The following is a 25,937-nucleotide window of genomic DNA, read 5'->3' on the forward strand; positions in this document are numbered from 1 at the left end:
GTCTAAAGTCAGGGATGGGCTAGTCAGTCATTTTTAGGCCTTTTCACTTTCTAAGATTCACAAATATACCTTTCGACCAGTAGGTAGCAGCAAAGAATTAAAATGTTTATATTTCTTGGCTGTTTGTTCAACTGGATGTCAGTATATGGATCAGTTACATGAAAAGACAAGCAGACAAACACATGGCAACCCATAGAACCTAAGTTTTTGTTCCAGAGCATTCAGAAAACCTGGGAAGCATAGTTAATATCAGGGACATTTGCTTTGCTCATTGGTCAGATGACTGCTTGATGAATCCTTCTACAAAGAAAAAAGGAAAAAAAGTTTCAGGCACCAGGAACCTAAGCCCCATTACAGTCAACCGTTGACTAAAGGGAGGACAAGAAGATCAGCTACCAGCAGAAGGGGAAGATCCCAAGGAAACTGGCAGAATCTATTAGAATGGCAAGATTGCTGATACAGAGCATGTCATTTCAGACCACCTCCCTGTCACTCCCATGCAATAGCTTGATGCAGAACATTAGAGAAAACCCTGAGCATGAAACCTTAAGCCATCCTTAGATCGAAGAAAGACACTGACATACAGGCAGAGAGGCATGTGGAGATGTGCTTGAGCTATCCTTGCACCAGCCCAAGGAGGAAATTAGGAAGTATTTGTTTTTCACCACAGTAAATTAGACAAATACTGATTTCTGGCAGTTGTGGCATTGCTTTTTAATTGTATTAATTGTATTAACAAGATAGCTCTGATTCCTTGTGATTAGGGAGGCTGTTATAATTCCTACATTTTAAAAAGGAGCAAAAGATTATCATGGTAATTAGAGATGATAAACTTGTTGAATGTTGTAAATAAAAGATTGTGCCATATTTATATTGGAAATGCAGGTGGTCCTCATTTAATGACCACTTGTTCAATGACCGTTCGAGTTTACCACAATGCTGAGGGAATGGTACTTATGACTGATCTTTGCACTTATGCCAGTCACTCTTTATCTCTGCAGTCATGTAATCATGATCTGGGCACTTGGTTCCCTACTCACAGTTACAGTACTAAAGCATCTTGCAGTCACCTGCTCATCATTTGCATCCTTCTTTGCCCTCATTTAATAATTGGATAGGATTCACTTAATGACGGCAACCAGAAGTGTGTGAATGTCTTTTGCAAAGCAGTATAGTCACATGACATTGTGCTTTATGACCACATTGCTTAGTGACTGAAATTCCGGTCCCAATTACCATAAATAAATGAGGACTACCCATAAGAAATGCCCTTACTCTGACTGGTTAAAGAATGACAGAAGGTTTGATTCTTTTATTATTTCTCTTTATTTGTTTCTGAACTTCAGTATCTTACTATCTTGATTTTATCATGCCCTGTTCAAAGTCTGTTTGGACTGGGGTGTGCTATAAAAGTTCGGAAACAAATAAATATACAAATGCTTTAGCTTTTGTATAAACACCTTCACCAAGAATTTAGATGCCATGCTCTATCATCTACTTGGATTGGCCAAGAAGAGCATCCCAGTACTGTTACATGTTCATTGCACAAACCTTAATTGGTGTCAGAAAAGAATTCAAATTTTTTGAACAGGGAAAACTTGCAAATAAACTTATTTGGTTGGATTTATTCTTTGAAGGCTCAAGAGACAGAATGCATGCTGGCTGTGTTGGAAGGTGGAGGAGGGGGACAGAGATAAATAATTTTTTTATGCTGCACACACTGAACAACTAATTCCTTATTTCGGATCTTGAGGCATTGGCAAATTTGCATTTTTACCTGACTAGTTGTTCTCCATGCAATAGAGGAGTTTAGTTCCACAGAGAAGAATTAAAGTAGTTCCTTGATACTGGGGTGTGAAAAAAAAATACAAAAGGAAATTAGAATCATTTGTATCTTGTTTTACATATCTAAATATGGACTGTGGTGAGTCTTTTAAGTGTTTCCTTTCTCAGTAAAGGAAATAAACTGAGAAGGAACTACATTTATAGAAAAGAAGAAACAGGTGCAGTAAGTAAAGCTTAGATTGTTGAAAAAATATAAAAATATATAGTTTTTTTCTCTAGATCTGGTTTGCTTCTGCTTAATCTTCTTTTGACCTACATTTTAAGATTTAAGAAATCATGTTATACATTTATTCTGAGGACGTTTTGTTGCCATTCTTCTATTTCCTTTTCAATTTCATGTCAGATCTGATTGGAACCATCAGAGACCGTAAATCTTTCTTTATTACAAGCCATCCTTCTGGGCTTGCAGGATGTTCTATGGATGGCCTTCTTCAAATGGCCTTCTAGAAGTTGGTAAATACTTAGTTCTTCTGAAGGCCATAGTAGACTGATAGAGTGATTAGGGGTGACAGTAACCTAATCTGTTCTTGTAATTTGTAATTCATTTAACATGTCATTCCTATTTTCTGTGGGGGGGTTTTATTTATGTTATCTGTATCCACCTTCTCGGTCACTTAACAAACTGAGATAGAGCTAAATCTCATAAACAAACCAACATATAAATATGAAATAAATTCATCAATATCTGAGTCATTTATAGGAGATATCACTGGATGCAAGCTGTTTAAATACTATTGCAGTAATATTTTTTTTATCAATGGAGGCTACATTTTTTAATTCAGTTGCCTACCATATTTGTATGTTTAGCATTTTTTTAAAAAGCCAGTTGGACTATAGTAGAACAAATTAATAATATGAATAGCAACAGGATCAAGAAAACTGATCTCATAGTCTTAGAATTTATTGCATTGGGAAAACTACTTCAAAAACTCCTTTTTTTTCTTTTCAACGGCATAGTTGTTAAAATATGTCTTAGTGAGTAGTTGCAGCTCTATATTTAAAAGTAATCTCTATATTTATGTATTATCTGAGACATAAGCATAGTTGTCTAGGCCAGGAGTCTCCAACCTTGGCAAATTTAAGGCTGGAGGATTTCAACTCCCAGAATTCCCCAGCCAGCAAAGCTTTGCTGGCTGGGGAATTCTGGGAGTTGAAGTCCTCCAGCCTTAAAGTTGCTAAGGTTGGAGACCCCTGGTCTAGGTTGTAGATATATCTACCTGACTGTCATTATATGAGGTACACCTTTATCTGCAATTGATAAGCCTGAATTGCTTTATCTTCCTCTGAAACCTAATTGTGTATCGGGTAACTTTTTGTATTTGTGTACATATGTCTTTCTCATTACAATTTGGCCAGAAGTAACCTAAGATTAATAACAATTGTTAAGCTGTTAAAGAAATCACATATTGTTGAAGCTTTATCTCTCTTTTAACTTCGGCAATCATTTTGGTGCAGGGTGAACATTATGCCTAACTTTTCTTGTTATCATAATCTAGCTTTCTTCCTGCATATCTTTTAAAGGTTTCCTTGAGGAGGCAGCAGGTGAGTGAGAGACTGAATGAATGGGCAGTCTTCAGCGAGAAGAACAAAGATCTCTGTGAATGGTTGACACAAATGGAAAGTAAAGTTTCCCAGAATGGAGATATCCTCATTGAAGAAATGATTGAAAAACTCAAAAAGGTACAGGGCTTCTGCTTTACTATTGCAGACGATTCCGTAAATATTCTTAGCTTATCAGAACTGCAACATGTTATATCCCAGGAAGCTTTCAGTAAAATCTTGGCTATGATCCTGTATGCTATTTTATAATCTGGTGCTCTTATAAGGGCCATGTTGGCTGGAAAATCTGGGTTTTATATTTCAACACACCTGAGTGTCACTAATTTGGCTAAACTGAACAATTTGTAAACTTTTGGGGATTTTATTTTCCTGTTGTCTGTTAGATTATTATCTCCTATAAACACTTTCAGAATTATAGAACAGGATGTTTAGCTAGTATTTAGATAAGAGCAACTATCTAGAGAAGAGCAACTAAGCAACCATTTGTTGCTCTAAGCGAGAAGATTTTCTTAAGATGCTTACTGTGTTTTGGTTTTTTTATGTTCTTCTGTCATTCAGGATTATCAAGATGAAATTGCAGTTGCCCAAGAGAATAAAATGCAGCTTCAGGAAATGGGAGAACGGCTTGCTAAAGCAAGCCACAAAAACAAAGCTCTGGAGATTGAGTATAAACTTGGCAAGGTCAATGACAGGTGGCAACATCTTTTAGATCTCATTGCAGCCAGGTATGTGTGCTATGTGTGTCTGTATGCATGCATGTGTTTCATGGTACTTCTGATCTTGGTGGATTGCAAGTGGGATATAAACACAAATACTAACAAAATAAATAAAAACAAAACAAAACAAAACAGCCTAACTTTCATGTTAAGACCCAGCCAGAAATAAAGATTTACAGTGAACTGTTTACAGAGATTGCACTTCAGCATTTACAATATCCTATTTTTGCAAAATGCCCTGCCTCTCACCTCTAGAACAGGATCAATCCTTTATTCCCCTATCATAACACCACTCGCACATCAGTATGTTACCTATTTTTCAATGGTACTTAGCCATTTGGTTTCCATTTAATTATTTTGTAATTTTCTGTGATTCATTGGTACCTAATATTTTGTTGTGGCAGAATAAACCCTCTTCTATAAAAGGTTTTCATGTCAAGGTTGGCTGCAAGGGCCATTCAAATAGATTCGTTAAAGCAGGAATTGTTATTTTTTGTGGTACTAGATAGTTCCTCAGGATGTGGGTTTTCAAGCAACTAATACCATGAAGATAGAAAAACTAAAGCAGCGGTATTTAGACAACATGTTTTTATCAGCCTGTTGTGACTGAAAAGAAAATTATACTTAAGACACATTTATAGCTTTCCATTTTTCAGCCATTTAAAATTATAATGGAACGCCTTCAATATAAATAAATATTAACTTTTTCATCAAGGAGTTAACACCAGTTAAATTTAAATACAGTATACTTAAGTATACTGTTTTAGTATGGTTTTATTAAATAAATGCTAAAATTAACTTGTTTAAAGTTTATTGATCTGAAAAAAAAAACCCAGTATGAATGATAGATTGTTATTTTTACTCTACTATTTCCCTTCAGTTTTGTACCTTTTGTCAAAGTTCAGTCATTTTAGATGGTTCAAAAATCCCTTTCCTTGCTACTTTAAATGCCTTTGGTGATGCCTCCTAACAGTTGGAAAGATTCATAAAAATTATAAAACAGGAACAGGAAGTCCATATACCACCCAGCAAAGGAACAAACCAAACAAATATCCCACTTTTTATTTTTATTTGATTACATCAGTCAGACGCATTTTTTCCTGGATTGCCTTTTTGGACAGGTTAGTCCACAGCTGCTCAGAATTTATAGTGGATGCTTTTTTACCCTTCCCCTCCTCCATTCATGGCCTACATTCCTGAAGATCACCCTGACACATGTTGATGAATGTAAGCTTTATTTAGAAACATGACCACTTGTCACGCAGCTTAGTCTCATGTTATCAGGCAGTGACTTACCAACTTTTGTTTGGAGGGTGAGCACTGTTTGCACAGTACTGTAAAGTACACAGTTTCCAGTAATAATTGGATTGAATGCTCTTAATTATTATCCTGGAAAGTTTAATGCTGGTGGATTTACATGCCCTGAAAATGGCAGATGATCACAGTATGGATTCAGATCTTCCTGACTGCAATTGTGATGTGTCAAGGCAAGCAAAGTTTTGAATCTTTTATTATTATGCTTTGTTTTATTGCTGTTCCTAATAAAGGGTTCCTAATAATGAAGAGATCCATGAAAAATGGGCATGGAAAATAATGGGCTCCATGAAAAAAAAAATCTTTCTACAATTAAAATATGCAAGATACAACACACAGGAAGATACATAGAAAATGCATTTGAATGTCATACTTTTTTTCTGCTATAAATGTGGCATGGAAAAAGGATTATGTCGGGAATGGTTTTATAGAAGTATTTCAAATTGGAAAAAAAATAATAATAACGTAAAAAAATTGAAAAAGAGTTTCAGAAAGTATTTCAAAATTTTACTCAGATTAAACAACCAAGGATTTTTGAAACATCCATATTTTTTGACATTAAGAACAATAATTTGGGGGGTTGCTTTCTGTTTATTTCATTAAGCAGTGTGACTGCAATTTTTGAAATCATCTTTCTTGCTCCTTTTTAAAGAAGGTTATTATTAGCAAACAGCTGTCTTATTTATTCATAGTTGTGACTTCATGGCGCATTATAGTGCAGTTGGGTCATAATATATCTTTTCAATTAAAACACACTTTAAGGTTTACATATCTGAAAAAGTTTTCATAGTATTTAATGAACAATAATAAAGCAATAAATTATTCCTGCATGTATTTTAAACTTAAATATGTTTCCAGTACTTAATTCGAGATAATACATTAATTTAATGTATTAATTTAAAGTTAAGAATATTTATCCAACAATAAAGATACTTCTAAATAATTGCAACAATGTCAAACTGTAACACATATTTAAAAAGTTCAGCAGATTTACTGTAGCTATAGATAAGCTTGTTAAATTTAGATCCGTCATGTGCTGATTTCAACCTGCTCTTTTTGGATGTTGGGTAATTTTTTAGCAGGAAAAGAAATCCTCCCCAGCTTCTTGAAGCAATGTGGTGGGAGATGTTACACTTTGCTAAGAAAGTTAGCTTCCATAAATATTGTTGCAGTTTTATCTCAGAGAGCAGATTGCTTTTGCTTACAATTATTTTTTACAGCGTTTGCATGATTGTATATCTTTTCAGTTGAAATGGATGCATGCTCTAGTGAAACTATAGTCTTCCAAAATAACACACACACAAGTACAGTAAACTTTTGGCGAGAGTATGCAAGATGAGTATGTGACTAAGACTCAAAAGATGTTGTTACACTAACGTGTTCATTTCATGAATAAAGGACTGTTGACAGTTCTGTTATGATAGGTATTTAGTTTTTCAAAACCAGACGTATGCTGAAGTAAACCACAAACTTTGACACTTTGACATTAAGCAAAAGAGAATTACAATAGGATATTAGATTGAATTACTATAGTTAATTTCTGGGGTGGGGAGTGAGTTGCCAGAAAGAGAAGAAACATGTTGTAGAAGTGCACAGAAAGAAGCATTGCTTCCCTTGTATTAATTTTGGCTCAAGCATACAAAAAAGAGAGAGAACTTATTTTCACACACTGAACGATATTTTTGAACGATGGACCTGTAATTAATTTTAATAGTGTTTGTACATCTATATAAAAAAGGGACGCAATGGCTCAGTGGCTAAGATGCTGAGCTTGTCGATCGAAAAGTCGGCAGTTCAACGGTTCGAATCCCTATTGCCACATAACAGAGTGAGCTCCCGTTACTTGTCCCAGCTTTTGCCAACCTAGCAGTTCAAAAGCATCTTAAAAATGCAAGGTGGAAAAATTACCTTTGGTGGGAAGGTAACAGTGTTCCATGTGCCATTGGCGTTTAGTCATGCCGGCAACATGACCATGGAGACATCTTCGGACAGCGCTGGCTCTTTGGCTTTGAAACAGAGATGAGCACCACCCCTACAGTCGGGAATGACTAGCACATATGTGCTAGGGGAACCTTTACCTTTACATCTGTATAAAGTCTTTGACTACAAGATGCTATGAAAGAGGAGGAAATTCTTCATGACAAGATTGAGATTGAATTGGAAGTGGATTAAAAAACAATAGGCTGACATGGAAAAAGATGTTACACTGGACATACAAAAGAAACTATCTGATAACTTAATTAAAAGGGATATACAAACAACAAAATGAGAGTGACCTGGACAATTTTTCTCTATGGGGTTTATAAAAGAGGCTTGTGAAAAGTTTTGAAGAATTTTGTGAGAAGGAATAAAGGAAAAAAAATTGAAAAGAAATCAAGTTTTACATCATTATTTGAAAGGATTAAACTAAAGAGTAAGGTTGATAGAAGTAAAAGGAAGGAATATAAAGTTGGTTTATTTGATCATTGTTAAACTAAATAAATTTTTATCTCTGGTAACATTTAATTGTTTTTTGCTGACGTCAGAACTCAATTGTTTATACATCTGTGTATAGATAAGAGATGGGACATGGCAGGAGGGTAAAAAGAGATTATTTATTGTATTTTAAGAGAAGGTGATAAGTTACTAAAATTGTTTACCTTGTGTTGAAAATATGAAGATACTTTATAATATAGTTCTTTTTATTTACTATATTCTTATTGAGGCGGCTTCAGGAAGCTTAAAATAGCCATAAATAGTTGAACAGTCATAGCAGGCACAAACATTTCTGACTCCATGTTGGGGAAAACTCAGGTTTTCAAACCCTTTTGAAAGACAGGCAGGAGCTGGGTCCGTTCGAATCTGAGAGGTAACGCTGAAGTGATGGACTCATTCTGTCATATCTTATCTGCATTTTGTACCAGCTGTCAAAATAGTTTGAACCCATTCTTCCCCATCCAGTGCCACAGCCACCAGACCCTGAGACAGAACCTTAAAACATGGCTTAACTAGCCAAAGGTTGAGATACACAGTTTGGAATCATCAGCACAAAGATTATCTCTAACTCCATTGTGACAGATGATCTGATCCTGTTGCCCAATGTAAATGCTAAGCAAGAGCTGAGCCTGCCACAAAACAAGGGCCAGACCTCAACCCAAAATCAACCGCAACTGAATCCATTTCTAGTGGAGGGAGAATTACTACAATACTGTACCTCCAACCCTTGAAGTCAGAAGAATCAATTGTATCAAAGCTGCTCAATGATCAAAGAGAACCACTCCCAAGTCTGTCATAGATCATCCATAAATATGATTAGTGCCATCTCTGTACTATGCCCAGGCCTGCAACTCAATTGAAAGAGATTCAGATAATTGGTTTTCTTTAGAGTCTTCCGAGCTGCAATCCAATTACTTTCTCAACAAACTTCCCCAAGAAGGAAAAATTGAAGAGGGGATAAAAGTTTTCCAACACTGTTTAGTCCAACAGTGGCTTATTGAAGATGGGGCAAACCACCACCACCTCAACACAGATTGAATCCATCATCCCATCTCTCAAGGATGAACTCGTAACTGCTTGAATCACCTCAAGATCATCTCTTGGGATGCCTTAACCAACTAGGGAAGGACATTAACTTAAAATGACAAATCCAAGGACCCTGTCCAATCCCTCAGAACTAACCAGCACAAACTCTTCTTAGGTGTCAGACCATATGTCAATCAACTTTATATGTCCTGCACAGCTGGAGTGATAATTCCAATATGCTTTTCCAGCAGATACCTAACCCCCCTCCCCATTTATTTATTTATCACATTTAAATGGCTGCCCATCTGATAGTAGCAACTCTGGGCAGTATTAACCTTTCAGATGGTTTTCTTACTCATCTCTTCCTAAGGACTAGGCAACCATAAACAAGACCGACAGAAGGCACTCAAAAAATAAAATTAAAGTGGAAAAAGATACTGTTTTATCACTTTTATTGCTACTGTGTAATCCTTATTAAATATTATTCCTATTATCAGAGTTGCTCTTTGTCCTTCTCCAGAGATGCTGTTGGTACAATATTTCTTCTGTCACCAACTTGAAATTTTATTTGAGAATTGGAAGGGCTTTTGTACACAAGGCACACAAATTTAATTAAAACCAACCTCTCTTCCCAAGAAGTGGCTAGGGCTTAGTCAAACTGCACAATCTCCAGTGCCTTCTGAAAACTAAAAAGATCAATTAGGCAACATGTATATCCTAAGAACGATTTAAGACCTAATTTGGTTCTGATCCTTGTCCTCAGCAATTTGTCAAGTAGATTGGACTGAGATAGGCAGATTGACTGGCCCAAAGTCACCCAGTCAGTTTGCATGGCTGAGAGTAAAATAGATCTACAGTTCCCATTCTGAGTGCAATTCTTAACCGCTACACCACACTGATTCTTTCATTCACTGGAAATATTGAACCTGAAGCACTCATTGCTAAATGAAAATTAAAAGAAGCCTTTTCCTATTTTCATGATCTAAAAGTAATTATTGTGAACAATGTATTTTTAAAAATACTCTTTAATAGTTATCAATATTATTTACACTTTTATCTATACTTTTATTGCCTGCAGATGAACGTACTGGGTTATGTTATTCATATCCATTCTAAAAATCAAGACTACATCGATACTAAAAATTATTAAAATATGTAAAATATTAAAATTTAAATTATTAAAAATTATTTAAAATATAAAATATGTTAAAAAAGGAGATATCTAGAGCTTCTGAGTAAATATGCTCATGGTGTTGTCTGTGACTTTTAACAGGATGAAGAAACTGAAGGAGACCTTGGTGGCAATCCAGCAATTGGATAAGAACATGAGCATCTTGAGATCTTGGCTCGCCCACATTGAATCAGAGTTATCCAAAGCCATTGTCTATGAAACTTGCGATTCCGAGGAGATTCAAAGGAAACTAAATGAACAGCAGGTAAAATAAAAACGTGAGGTAGAAGAGCAATCAAAACAAAACAAAAAATCCCCCAAAATGAAATACCCACATTTCCAATTGCATAATGGTGAAGGTGATCCAAGTGTGGAGCAGGTTTGGTTCTGCTGTTTCCTGTGGTACAAGAGGGCAGCAAGGAAGATGCCCTTAAATTTCAAGGCAAGTGATGCTTTTAGCATTATTCTGGTAGAACCTTCTGCTGGCTTGACATCCAGTCAACATGGAACCGCTCACTGAGCCTGCCAACCAGAGGTAAGGCACTACCATATTATGTACAGAATGTTAGCTTCTGGTGTAATTGGTTTTTATTGTGTAGAAGTGAAATGTGAGGTACTGTTAACTGCCCTATATACAAATGAAATCTTTGTGTTAGTATTTCACAACTTTATAAGTGGGTGAAATGAAAATGAATGTTGTATTTGGGAAGGCCAAATTATTCTTCCTTCCTTTGGCTGTTTCTAGGTTATTGTTGTTTTTATTATTTTCCATGCAGAGTTCAATTACCTACACAAATTTGGGTATACTATCATTGAAGTTAAGAAAGTAATCCATAAGTCTAATATTGTAATATTTATACAACGCTTGTATAAAATCAAAAATAACTGATTTAAATCCCTACCCAAGGACAGAATATTCTCTATCTATATCCACTGTTTTGTTGGATCTTACGAAAAGAATAACATGTGCTAAATGAGATCTTGGAAATATATTCTTAAGCTAAGCATTTGTCAGGTGCAAACAATCAGGACCATACATTAAGTTGCAGTTCAAAAGATTGATTGCTCAGGCCTATACACAAGAATCTAGTCAACTATAAGTTCAGTACCGTGTTTCCCCGAAAATACAAACTATCCCAAAAATAAGCCCCAGCCTGTTTTTATGTGTGTGCCTAATATAAGCTCTACCCAAAAATAAGCCCTAGTGAAGGGGGTGGGCATGGCCAGCATAGGAGGCGGCGAGAGTCTGTGAGCCAACGGTGTCTGGCAGTAGCTACAGCCCATACAGCATAGGTGAGTTGAGTACCTGTGCAAGCAGCAGGCGGAAGCAGAGGCAGGGGGAAGGCAGGCGATCCACACGTGCCGCATGGATCACAGGAAAGCCGAATGTTAATGGGGTGGAGTGACAGGCAGCTGCGGGAGACTGATCTTCATGCAACAACATCGGCAAAAGACAGAGGCAGAGGCACAGGGAGGAGGGAGGCGATCCGGATGCACCACACAGGCCACTGGAAAGCCGAGCAGCAGTGGGGCAGAGCATGGGGCGGCCACAGGAGGCTCATCTTCGCATCTCTCAGCTTGCCTGTGGCCTGCTCCATGTGTAGTGATCACCTGCCTTCCGCTCCATGCATCGGGATCGCCTGCCTTCCGCTCCATGCTTTCTGCTCTGCGCAGCCCCAGAGTGTGCCGACCAAGGGACCAGTGGGCTGCAGCTGCTGCCGGATACCGTCGGTCCCCACATGCTTGCTGGCTCTTGTTTGTGCACTGAAGGGGGGAGCGCCCAGCTAGGCTGATCACCCTGAAATTGTGTTTCCCCGAAAATAAGCCCTAGTGCTTATTTTGGGGCCCAAAAGAAAATAAGACGGGTCTTATTTTCGGGAAACCATAGCACTAAATTGTGACAGATAAGGGTTAATTGAATTCAAGAGGGGTTGGATGTGGACCATTTGTGGGAACATAACAACTCTAAGTTGATGACTCACTTAACTCCATCCTTCAGCTTTTCTACTGCATTACTTCTTTCATTGGCTATAGTTAATGTTATAAATTATGAGTCTTTTATGCAATGGAGTTGGAAGGCTATATAAATTTGTGTAATACATAAGTAAAATCCATGTTTTTGATAAATTCATTTGAGTGTTCAGAATTGATTTTCGTTTATACTCTCAAATAATCCTATGCAAATAAAGGCTTTCCATATATCTAAAAACATATAGAAGGAGTCCTTTTTTTTGCAAAAATGAAATATATTCAGCATCTGATAGAGCTAGATATATTCCAGAGAATTTGGATGATTGTACCTATAATTAATTTAAGATGTTTCATCAATAATTTAAGTATAATTTATAATTTGTGTTTAATAATGAAATAGAGATATATGAAGTAATACCCTGTGAATATTTTTCCTAGCTTTAAAAGAAGTATAGATTTATATTTAGATTAATAATGAATCTAACTATCAAATGTGTTGTGTTGAAACACAGGGAATTCAAATTTATCTATTTCTTAATGTCTTTTGATGTTAGATTTCTAGAAGTACATGATTCTTTAAGGAATGTTAGAATCTAGTATTACTAATTATTTGACTTCTAAAATCTTGTATTGCTTTCACAAGTCACATATTCCTGACTTGTTTTGCTAATTAATTAATTACATTTCTACTTCCACACAGTCTAAAAAAGGTTGAAGAATGTGGGATTAAATTTACTTGCTAAAAATTTAGAGTACTTGTTATCAAATTTAAAATGTTATACCTTTGAATATAGAGGCTCTTTTAAAATTTTATCATCTTCTAGAATTCGGTTCTTTTCAATTCTAGCTGTTTATAGACTTTTGAGAAATCTGATTTATTATGTTTTGCTAACAAATCTTTCACTTTTAAATCTAATTTGATAAAGATTTTTTTTCCTTTTAAATTTTACTCCTCTGTATAATACAATTCCCCTCTTATCACAACTTTCACTGCTTCCCATTTTATACCAAAGTTTGGTTTACATTATTTCTTTTGAAAAACATATTCAAGGAGTAAGATTCTTTCATTGTATCATCCAAACCTCTAACATTTACATATATCATAAAATATCATTTCTGTTACCTTGTGTCTTATAAAACAAATTATTCTGGCTTAAAAATATAAATATTTTGTTGCCTGCATCAGTAATAAAATTTCACCTTTCTGCTTTTCCCTTCTTAAGAAGAGTCTAGACAGCCACTTATCTGAAATAGTATAGGTGGTTCTGCTTGAGCAGGGGGCTGGACTAGAAGACCTCCAAGGTCCCTTCCAGCTCCTATTCTATTCTATTCTATTCTATTCTATTCTATTCTATTCTATTCTATTCTATTCTATTCTATTCTATTCTATTCTATTCTATTCCATTCCATTCCATTCCATTCCATTCCATTCCATTCTATTCTATTCTGTTAAGTTCCTAGCCTTGCCATATAGTCCTTACTTCAAATCATTTCCCTCTGATGAGCCAAATATTTTTATCACCCCCATTTCCCTCCTTGTCCACCCTCTCCTCCTGCATTCAATTGCAGACCAACAATAAATCTACAGAGTTTCATAAGGATCGTTTTTGAGCCCCTCCGTAACAGGGATTTTTTTTTTTTTTGCCACTCTGTCATCCCTTTATCACCCAATTAATTCAGTTAAAATGATGAGCTTGTCAGCTGGAAATCTGACAGCCTAGGTTTGAGATCTGAGTGCTGTGCAATGGGGTGAGCTCCCATTCCTTGCTCTAGCTACTGCCCACCTAGCAGTTCGAAAGCATGCAAACACGAATAGATAAATAGGTACCACTTCAATGGGAAGGCAACAGCATTCCGTGCGCTTCGGTATTTAGTCATGCTAGCCACCTGACCACGGAAATGTCTTCAGATAACGCTGGCATCCTTGGATAAGAAACAGAGATGAGCACCGCCCCCTAGAGTTAGACACGATTGGACGTCCTTATAATTTTATTTTTATGTGCTTTCTTATATTAATTTTCTGCATCCCTCTTCCTAAATAATTTTTATCTCACCCATTTATATCTTAATTCTAATCTGAGCTAATATTTTAATCCCATACAAGAACTTTTAGTCTAAAGGGTTCATTTTGTATTTTTCCCCATTTTGCTCATATTTGTGTCCGAATCCTCTTCCAGTTGGGAGCTTCATTTTGCAGCTGTTTCTTCTTGGCTTCATCTCCAAGGTCATTCCTTGTCCAAGTACCATCAGAGGGAATCTTCTTCAACTCAGCCAGTTTTATTCATAACCCGAATAATATAAATTGTTTCTATTCCTTGTGGTTTCAATCTACTATGTTTAAATGGAAATTCCCATTTATACTGAATTCCCATTTTTATCAGCAATCCTGTAAGAAGCTTAAATGTCATCATGTTTTTAAGGCTAATATTGATAAAACAAAAAATTATGTTTTCCTCATAAATTCCTCCTCCAGCTTGTGACAAAATAATCTTTTCTCTATGAATGTCTCTAATGGACAAATATGAACTGTAAGAAATAAATTTTGCCTCAAAGAATTTTTGTTCACTAAGAAATTTAATTATAATATTCCTTGGTTTATTCAGCTTCACAATCTTGGTATTTCGAATTCTGTGTGCATACACTATGTCAGTTTCAGAAAAGTGTAATTCTGGGAGGAAATTGTTAAGTCTTCTTACTGTGTAATCCATCAATTTGCCATTCTCAGCCTTTCACTAATACCTCTGATAGAAAGGTTGCTTCATCTGATATGACGATTAATGCCTGCCACAAATATTTGATATCCTTCTCAATCTTTTTTTACACTGGAGGCATTTTTAATACTTGAGCTCTTAGTTTAATTATCTTCTTGAGCAATGTCTTGTATTTGACTTAGGGTCAAATAATTGATAGATATTTATTTTGGAGTTTAGTGTTGGTTAGTTTGAAAAGGACTATGTGAAACTGCTACTTAAGAATATTTTAAGATGCTTAACTTCAGCCAGTATACCCAAATACTTAGTCTTGATAGCAATATTTCACAAGAGAAGCAATGAATGATCATTATTTGAATTTTAAGCCTTTTTCCAGACTATCACTGCAACATTACAATAAAAATCAATTAGAAACAGTACTTAAATTTTAAATCCCCACGATAGAAAGTGTCAGCTAGACAGAGTGAACATAAATTTAGTTTGAAGATAGCAGATTAACGTGCTAAGAGTCTCGGTAACAAACATTACTGAAGAAATATATATCCATTGAAATGACTTACATAGCTGTAGGTGACTTGTTACTAGTAGTGTATAATTGAGGAATAAAACTAATAATGAATAAGAGCTATAGATTTCAGCCTCTTGTCCAGTGTTATTCTACAGACCTGAATCATTCACATTAGCGATTATTCCTGAAAGTCAATAATGTGCTATAAGATTCATTGTGATCATATGAAAATGCCAGGAAGAAGCCAATCTGTTGGGTGCTGTGCTCATGATTCAGGACTTGAAGCTTTGAAATTATTTGAATCTTGAGTTTCAGTTTGCATGTCATCAAAGAGAAGCTAATAAACTTTGTCTTCATAGACTCTCCTTTCTTCTTCCTTCAAAGAGACTGACACCATTCTTAATTGTTTTAGATCAGGGGTGTCAAACTCGATTTCATTGAGGGCCACATCAGGGTTGTGTTTGATCTGGGGGGGGGGCAGCTCAACATGCGTTTTCAGCCACTGCGGCCTCCTGCAGCCCTCTGCCAGCGAAAATGGGGTTGGGGGGGCATGCAGCCTCCCTGAGCTCCATTTTCACTGGCAGAGGCACCGTGGGCCAGTCCTTCACTGTTTCCAGGGCGGCCCCATGGGCCAGGTCTAAGCACCCTGTGAGCCAGATCTGGCCCACAGTCCTTGAGTTTGACACCCCTGATTTAGACTATTATTTCCCACTTTCAAATATGTATGATCTCAGGTCACCACTACATAATTTCCCCCCCTCTCTTGCATATTTTTGTTCAGAGATTCTCAACCTTGGCCATTTTAAGATGGCTAGACTTCTATATCAGAATTCCTCAGCCAGTCATGCTGGCTGGGGAATTCTGGAAGTTGAAGTCCATCCATCTTAAAGTGGCCAAGGTTAAGAAACATTGTTTTTTTTTTGTTCATTATGCAAAAGGATACATTCAGTCATTTATTCCTTTCCTTTCTTCCCCTAGTTCTTTCCTACTAGGGACTCTTATCCACCCAAGAATACAAATATATTCTTTGTATATGTTCAGCCAATTGGACTTTAAGCAAATATTCCTTAAATTGGAATACCCAGAATCCTTATGGCAGCTTCCATTGCTCTCTCATTCCCACTGATCACCTAGCATATTCACATGATACATAATAGTGGACATTGTAAGATAACAAGAACCAGCATTTTCAGAAGCATAAGGTGCTATGATGTGAAACAAGAGGCATAATGTCAGGTATCCTGGTCTTGCTTGTTTGCAGACATGGCTACAATGGTTCTGTCTTGGTTTGTTTATCATGTTAAACAATTAGGAACACAGTTACTTTGAAATTAGCAATTTTTGAAAGCTTTTTCTAAAGTCTTGGTTTATTGTTCTAGTTACACAACAGTAATTTCCTTCTGAGTAAAATGTGATCATACTGCATGGCACGGAATGATCAGAAACTGGAACAGAGATATTTTGTATGCTTATTTGGTAAATTTATAGCTGCACATATAGCATTCAAAAAACTCCCTGTCAGCATCAGAAAGTCATAAACATTTAAATCATATGCTTACAATCAATTGTGATTTGACCCAAAATGTAGATGGGCCACCTAGATTTCACTGGTTGTTGTACAGGAGACAGGATGAATTGTTATTTGTTATGTTTATTCATAATGACAACTGGTAAAAGTGGTTAGGGCAAGGGTGTTGAACTCAAGGCCTGTGGGCCAGATCCAGCCCATGGGGTGCTTAGATCTGGTCCACAGGGCCGCCTGGAAACAGCAAAGGACTGGCCCGTGGTGCGGCCCTCCCGAGCTCCATTTTCAGTGGCAGAGGATTGCAGGATGCCATCGCAGCCAAAAATAGAGCTTGGCAGCCTGTTTTCACTGACAGAGTGCTCAGGCCACCACAGGCGCCCCCAGCACGAGTGACATCGAGCTGGCCACACCACCCTGGCCACACTCACCCTGCCCCCCCCAAGGTCAAACACAACCCTGACATGGCCCTCAATGAAATCGAGTTTGACATCCTGGGTTAGGGTATTAGACTAGAAACCAGCAGACTGCGAGATCTAGCCCATGCCTTAGGTATGAAGCCAATTAGGGAGCCTTGGGCCAGTCATTCTCTATCAGCCCTAGGAATCAAACAAAATCTGAAATCTTGCCAAGAAACTTGCAGGGACTTGTCCAGGCAGTCATCAGGAATCAACAATGATTCAAAGGTGCGCACATACACATGTGTGCATGCACACACACAAACACACACCTTTATTCATCACACAAAATTCTTTCCAAAGAAAATTTTGTCAATATTTCTTAAAATAGGGTTGCAAACTATATTCAGCATGTTTGATATTCAGACTTGATCAGTCTATATGCCAGACAGGCATAGGCATAGAATCCATAGAGTGTTCTTTGTCATATATTGAATCACATTAGCTCAAGCCTCTGCCCCGGTAGAGATAGTTTGTATTTTAAAAACAAAACTTAGTTGAGCAGAATTTGTACATAGAGTTAGGGGATTAAAAAAATATTTCCATGTTTCCTATGCCACAGAATTAATTTATTGGAATCTACAATTGGGAAACCAAGGAAAAAGTATGCAGAAGAACAGGTGCTTTGTGTAGTGTTACTTTTGAACAATGGATCACCAGTCTACCTAGGAATCTGCATTTCTTCTTCTTTTTTCCTCTATGTGGTGCTAAATGTCTTCATTTTTCTGAACAAATTATAAATATTAATTGTCTTTATCTTATTCCTGTGTTAATTTGACTTCTGTTCCAAATGCAAGAAATTAAGTTATATATAAGGCAAGACATCTAATTCCAATTCTACGTTAAATCACATTGAAATGCAAATGTATTTGAATTAGTGCTATTAAAAGACTAGTCTCTGATGAAGACTACTTCATTAGATGAAGTAATTCTGTATAGAATTATATTCAGTGCATTTCCAATTTTACAACTGTAGTTAAATCTCACATTGCTGGCAAAGTCAGGAAGCATGAATGACGTAGACTTCAACAGCATTTTTAATGCTGTAAATTAAAAATACATTATTGAAAACTGTTCCAAGTGATTTATAATAAACTAATTAAGGTAGATGGGTTTTTTCCTCCAAATGTGATTCTCACCTCTTAGTGAGTTTGCTCCTGAATTCTTTTGCCCCTGGCTGATATCCACAGTTTCTCACTTAATTTTTAACACTCTGAAATAGCCAGTAAAATAGTTGCTGTTTTTTCTTTCAAACATCTTTCTGGCTTCCTATTATCATCCCCCCTCCTTTTATCAATAACCTATGAGCTATACTGTCAGGAGGCAATTTTTCCAAGCAAATTATTCCTGATGAAATATTGGACTAAATAGTATCCATCGGAGAAGGAAATGTCACCTACTGAAGTAAATCTAGAAAAATGAAACTGGAGAATGAGGCCCCCAAGCAAGAAGGTATTCAAACAATTGCTGGGGAAAGCAGAGGGCAAATAGACATAACACATATGCACATGACACATCTGGATTAAAGGTGAAAAGATGTCCATTGTTGATTCACTCACAGGCAAAAGCAAAATGAAAATTTCATGCTATAAACAGTTGATCAGAGAATGTCAAAGCAAGGAACCAAGTCAACCTTGATGTTATCAGAATAGCAGTGTCAAGAGTGGACACCGACCTTCTGATCGCAAACTGGATGGATGATTTCATAGCAAAGCAAAGAAAACTATATAAGAAATAGCAGAGCCGTTTTATAAACAAAAAATGTTAAAATAATTTATGGATCTATTGATTGGTTAAGTGCCATCAAGTTGGTGTTGATTCTTAGCAACCACATTGATAGATGTTCTCCATGATAATCTGTCCCTAACCTCTTCTTCTGCTTGCGCTACTGTAACTGACTCTATTACATTGCTGTGATTGTCCTCTGTTTCTCTTTCCTTCCACCTTTCCCAGCATTTTATGGTTACACAAAGCATATGGTTGGAAACATGACAAAATGTGAGTTAACTGCACACAATTTGAAGAAATACAATATGACAAAGAGCTTAATAGTAAAGCGCTATCTCCACTAACATTCCAGCAAATGATAGAATAATCTCATTTGAAGTGCAGGACAAGACAATCGGTATCATAGGGATTCAAGGAAATGGGAATTGAACAGTTCTATGGTGATTTGCAACACCTCATTGATACAAAACCAGCAACATATGTCATATTCATTATAGATGACTGGAAGACTAAACTGAAATAAAAATTTAAAGTTTGAACCCGGAATAATGGAAACATTTTATCTTCGTATACAGATAAAGTAGGAAACAGACAAATAGCTGTAACAAATTCAGTCATAATATTGTAGCACATCTTTTTCTCAAGCAATTCTAAAATGCAATTCTACATATGGACATTGCTGAGTAAACAACACTGAAATCAAATTGACTGTATGATCTGCAATCAAGTGGGTATAGCTCTGTTCAATCAACAAAAACAAGACTTAATGCTTACTGAAGCTTGGTCCTGAACTTCTTGTAAAATTTCAGCTTAATAAATCAAATGATTGACAAGCTACAATTTCAGTAATATTCCATCTGCTTTTGTTGTTGTAAAGATAGAGAACTGAAATGCATCTGATAAAGTGTATGTCTGAAGAATTCTAAATTGAAATTCATTCAAATCATTAAATGAAGTAAACGTAAGTATTACAAAATGCAATGTTCATAAGAAGACAAAATGCCTATTGATAGATTGAAAATTGACCAAGAAAGGCAGAAAGGAAAAGACAACACATAGAAAAGAAAATTCCTCAAACTAAAACTCTTCTACGACCAAGAGTCAAGGAAATCTATTTACACAAGCAAGGAAAAGAAAATGAAGATGACAATCAAATAAAAAGAACAGTACATTTCTTTAAAGTAATTACAGAAATCCAGGGAATCTTTCCTGCCAAGATAAGCATGATAACAGACAAGGCAAAGTTCTACTGGAAAAGAAGGAACAAAGAAGAATTAATTAAAATATGAAGCAAAACTGTCCAATCACCTTAAATATCTAGATATTATCACTGAAAGAGACTGATGAACATCATAGCCATCCATGGCAGACATTTTGTGAATTAATGTGTCCACTAAGCTCTTGGAATTCCAAATTTGTTTTTGCACCAAAGACTACCTATCCCACCAGGGAATGCCAAGTGTACAACAACATTCTTAACATTTTTAAGAGAACCATTGCAGGAACACTTCTCACTCTATGTTCACATACTCCAGTTACTATGTTTTCATAAAAAAAAAAGAAATTATCTATTTTTTCCTGCTTTTTGCTCCACCTGATTCAGTGACGCAAAAGAAATAAAGCGTATAATTGGAAAATGACAAAATGTGGAGTTAACTGCACATAATTTGAAGAAATGCAATATGACAAAGAGCTTAATAGTAAAGCACTATCTCTACTAACACAACATTTATTTACTAATCTCATCACCCCAGCCCAGGGCTGTTTGGGAATGGATGTCATAAAGAAAGCACTCCTTGAAACCCTCTTTGCTCATCCCATTCAGGTTTTAAAAGTCAACATCAAACCATGAATGGAACCCAAAAATGCAGTTGGCAAATTGTTACTGACTGATAATTAGTGGTATTAATATTAGACTCTTTGAAATTACCTAAAAATACGTGGTAATAATACTTAATGGATTTCAGTATATTTGTAGCCTGGTAGAACGAAATGTTTCTTAACAACGAAATATGAACACCAATAACAATATTATGAATTCAGACCAGACTCTTTTTATTTTATCATGTTTAATAAATAAGCCATTTGATTAGAAAAATAGAAGTATGTGTTGGAATGATTGGTCTCTGTCTCCCCACCCCACTCGTGTGTGTGTGTGTGTGTATGTGTGTGTGGTGTGTGTGTGTGTGTGCATGATTGCATTAGTCCTTATTTTTAAGTATATCCACTTGAAATCTAAGTCAAAATTTTAAGTCAATTTTTTTGTGGAACAATTTGGGATTTTTATTAGCCACCAAATAGCTTAGCTTTTTATTTTCCTTCATTTGTATTTCAGTTTTGCCTTGCTTGTTTATAGTACATACAGTATTAATTAACTTCAGTTTTGCCTAAGACATTCACAAGTTTATCTATTGACTTACAGGAACTTCAAAGAGACATAGAGAAACATAGCACTGGGGTTGCATCTGTCCTCAATCTCTGTGAAGTTCTTCTCCATGATTGTGACGCTTGTGCTACTGAAACAGAATGTGATTCCATTCAGCAAGCCACAAGGAACTTGGATCGAAGATGGCGGAATATTTGTGCCATGTCAATGGAAAGGCGACTCAAGTAAGTATTTGGCGAAACTTTAGATGATTCTCCAGATTTCTTAGAATGGAATGAAATCTAGCCAATTCATAAATTAAACATCTGTTAATGGATATAAGTTACATAGGTTAAGGGATATAAACTACATAGAGCAGCATGTGACTTCCATATGGACCAAATGTCATTACACAGAGATTCTGCAGCGAGAGCTAAAATTTATCTAAACAGTTCAATGTTCTGCTTCCTGATATGATCTATATTCAAGGCAAGGCACATAGATACAGTTATTTGTTAATGCAGCAAATGTATGTTTGTATTTTTTAAAAACTTCTTAATTTAAACAGCTGCAGTTGTGTAGTCCTGCAACTTTTCTTTTCCGCTCTTTACAATGCAGTGTTGAAAAATTCAAAAATAATTACATAATTTCAAATAAGGGTTTGCAAAAGTTTAAGAGGAACAATCCATAACTACTTTATTCCAGCTCCAGCCCCCCCTTGGCATGTCCACAACATCTGCCCAACAATTTTAACATTGATCCTCAAAGGAAAGCCAAATGGGGGCTGAACGTGCAGACATAGAAAACATATAAATGACCCCACAAAAAAGGTGCCAGGCTTTGAACTACCATGTCAGCAATGGACAATCCTGAGTAGGATGTGCACCTCACATGGCATCTGCCAGGAATCTCTGTATAAATGGGGCATAGTATCCTCCCCTCATTGTGAGTGTGGGGGTCCCATGTCGAACTGTAGATCACATCGTGACCGGGGCACATACAGGTCCAGTATCTGATTTTTTTAATATAAAGAATGTTGTGCTTCAATGGTTAGATGACTTAGACATTAATATTTGAACATAGATCTTTTTGACATTTATATTTTATTGGGTTCTACTAATCTAGTTGAAATGTTAATTTATATTGTTGTCCATGTATGGCATGCCATATGCTAAATTGGTAAATCAATCAATCAATCAATTAATCAATCAATCCAGCTCAAGCTGGATTCAGCCAATGAATTATGTTTCTTGTTAAAAACAATTCTTGTCAAAACTACTGTCAAGCTTCATTAAAAGCCAGTATTGTTCAATACACTATTTGTTTGCTTGGGCATGTTCGAATAGGCAACATGATTTCTTTATTACAGCTGGTAACTAGATGAGATATCAAATAATTTTAAGGTGATATAGATATCACCTTCAAAATTTCCTATTTTTGTCTTTGTTTCAGAATTGAAGAGACATGGAGACTATGGCAGAAGTTTTTGGATGATTATTCTCGCTTTGAAGATTGGTTGAAAATTTCTGAAAGGACGGCTGCTTTCCCTAGTTCTTCCTGTGTATTATATACAGTTGCTAAAGAAGAACTGAAGAAGTTTGAGGTGATTTTATCTGTTTGAAATATAATCTGTTCTGATGCTGTCACAGAAGCAAATTTATTCTACCTTATTGGTGTAACTCTACTCATTTTATTTTAGTGAAAGATCACATTCTACCTTAGGACTTGGAACAAAGGACTTTGAAACTGCAAAAATAGATCACAGATTGTTTGTCCTGCCCTAAACTATAATTAAAATGAATTAGCGTACTTGATCGATATGCATTAGTCATTGTAAGGCCATAGTTGCAATAATTTAGCTGGTTTAGGCCCAGTGGCTCCTGTCTACAAATGATACAATTGACTTTCACCAGGTAATGATGTTATCACAATGGAGCAGTATATTGCTGTTTTCTAGCAAGGAGGAGGTACCTGTGGTTTCTTATTGTTGGGCTATTGTTTGGTTTAGTTTCCCTTTCTGGCTCCTTCTGCCCAGGAAGAAACATAATGCCACTTGGAAATGGAAGTGTTTCCCATCTCTTCCTTTCTTTCAGTTGAGTCAGAGGAGAACAAAGAACAAACATCAGGCAAAGTTTATAGATGTAATGGAAAATATAATTATGACCACCAGAAAGAGAAAATATAGGAAGATGACATAAAAAGACATGATATTACAATCCAAATTATAAAATTTGTACAAATCTGTTTTTTGTTTCAGAGTAAAGTTAATGGCCTAACTTTTAATGAACTCATCCTTACACAATACAAAATATCCTTTTGTATACAATACAAAAATACCCTTTTTATATTTTATTGATTTTTTTTTTAATTTTGAAACTCTCATCCTTTCTTTTTCTTACCGTTTTAATTATTTCAAACCGTTGTCATCCTGTTTAAGTAGGACCTTACCCAAAGGTCCATTTATATGAATGAGTCAATCAATTTATTGGATAAAAGCATTCCTTACTTTCCATTCCATTTCCCTTTTACTTACTGAGGAATCATGAAATTTATTCTACCACATAAAACTGAACAAAGTATATTTTAGTAGACGTTAAGTATGTGTTCCTCTGTGAGCTTTTTCTGTGTATTTCACTTCATTTTCTTTTATCCAAATGCATTTCACCTATCCACTTAGGCTTCCCTAAATGTGTGGTTGTTGCAGGCATCTTGAAAAAGTTGTTCAAACAGATTTTTACTTGGCTTTTAACTTGTTTACTATTTTTTTTAAAAAATATTCTTTTTATTAAACAGTTTTAAAAAAAAAACAAAAAAAGAAATTTTTACAATTTTCTTCTTTTCAACATTTTCTCATCAGTAGACATTTCTTACATATCCATTTTTCTCCCTTACTTCAATTTACCATTTATACATGATTCTAATATTGATTTATATACATAAAAATAACAATGTACTCAATTTCAATCATACATTATGTGTACATTCCATTTCCACTTGTTTGTTACTACATTTCAACTCCTATATCTTCCTCGTTTACTCTTTCCTTGCCCTTTATACCTCTCCTCTAACCATTTCTCCCATACCATATAGTATTCTGTTTTCTCCTTTTCATGTATTTCTTTTGCGAGCTTGTCCATCTCTGCGCACTCCAAAACTTTTCTAATCAAATTTTCTTCTGTTGGTGTATTATTATTTTTCCAATTTTGTGCATATATTATTCTTGCTGCTGTTGTAATATGTATAATTAAATATTACTATTTTTACAGGCTACAGTACAGTAGACATTATAGAGTGAGTGGAAATAAAAGAAAACTCACTTAAAAGTTTATAAAGAGAAATATTTCAATGTGCCTGATACAAGAAAATCTGCATTCCAGAAATTTAATGTTCTGGATACTTTTTATAGACCACAGAGTTGTTTACAAAGGCAAAAGAATTGTCAGATTTAAGCCTTGCATTTCTCCAAAATAAATACAATGTTAGTTTTTATTTGAATAGGAAAATGCAATACACTTTTGAAAGAGTTGGCTTTTTTGAAAAGCCTCGGCTAAAGTATAATTAAATTGAGCAAACTAGAGTATCAGTATAGAAGCATATCATTGTAAGACAGTAGAAAACTTTACAGCTGCCATTCCTCTGGACAAATGTTAGCAACAGATGAAATTATACATGTGGTGTTGACCCAACATAAGGCTCCTTGTTTAAAATCTGTAGTCTTTCTTACTGATTTAAACAGGTGGATTTGCTTTTCTGGATTTGTTTTATTAATGTTTTTTGTTGCTGTCCAACTGAATTCTTCATATGATTTCCACTGTACCCTGTCTCTTTTTACTTAATCTCCCCACCTATCTACAGAACCTTCTGCACTGACATGTAAATTGAGTTGATTGATCATTTATGAGATGAAGCCTTGGAAGATATTTGCTGCTTCAGATTACATAGCTCCCTTTTGTCCTTGGCTGCAACCTGCTGCACAAATGTCTGTTTTCATTTTAATCATGTTGATTGCTAATAAAAAGGAGCAGAAATAACTCAGAGTTAATGTTGATGGCCATGAATGTGCCTATAGATCATTTTGTTCTGTTACAGCTGGTGATTCAAGAATAGCATTTAATCCCCTGATCTCTCCTTGGAAGATCCTGAGTGCACACACTGTTTTCTCTCTCTATTATTGTCTACCTACGCAGACTAATTTTATGTGATAGAATTACATTACCATGCATTCAAGCTTATTGACTTAACAAACTATGTCTTATCTTTTTTCTGAGGTTGTAAGAAATCCATTCCATTATTTTAATTGTATTAGCACTTTGTCACAAAGTTGAGGACTATAAAGACACAGTTAAACATGTTTGTATACAGATATTTGTTGGGATGTCATTGCCAAATGGTTGCCTGCTTCCCAAATACCATGTTTTAGAAACATGTACTACTTCATCCTAAATATCAATATGTACCTGAATTTTTAAAAAGTTCTGTTTGACAATAGTTGCTATAGCACAGTGATTTCATGTACTGCATAATAAGTAGTTCCTAATAGCTCAGGAAAATTGCTGCCTATATAGAT

The 25,937-nt window shown here is 35.7% G+C and overlaps 1 protein-coding gene across 3 annotated transcripts in view; it reads left to right on the forward strand.

The window, feature by feature from the left end:
- Nucleotides 1-25,937, forward strand: part of SYNE1 (spectrin repeat containing nuclear envelope protein 1) — a 335,993-nt gene that overhangs the window by 280,263 nt on the left and 29,793 nt on the right. For 2 of the 3 annotated variants that reach the window (XM_070932643.1, XM_070932644.1), the window contains 5 exons: nt 3,367-3,525; nt 3,964-4,130; nt 10,210-10,372; nt 21,428-21,615; nt 22,823-22,973. In XM_070932643.1, the coding sequence (XP_070788744.1) occupies nt 3,367-3,525; nt 3,964-4,130; nt 10,210-10,372; nt 21,428-21,615; nt 22,823-22,973 (828 nt within the window). Of the gene's footprint in view, nt 1-3,366; nt 3,526-3,963; nt 4,131-5,460; nt 5,618-10,209; nt 10,373-21,427; nt 21,616-22,822; nt 22,974-25,937 lie in introns of those variants that run through there. The other variant, XM_070932645.1, reaches the window with a different exon arrangement.

The sequence above is a fragment of the Pituophis catenifer genome, unplaced genomic scaffold (assembly GCF_029215685.1).
Source record: "Pituophis catenifer annectens isolate HBS135680 unplaced genomic scaffold, rPitCat1.0.hap2 SCAF_1, whole genome shotgun sequence".
Lineage (NCBI taxonomy): Eukaryota > Metazoa > Chordata > Lepidosauria > Squamata > Colubridae > Pituophis > Pituophis catenifer.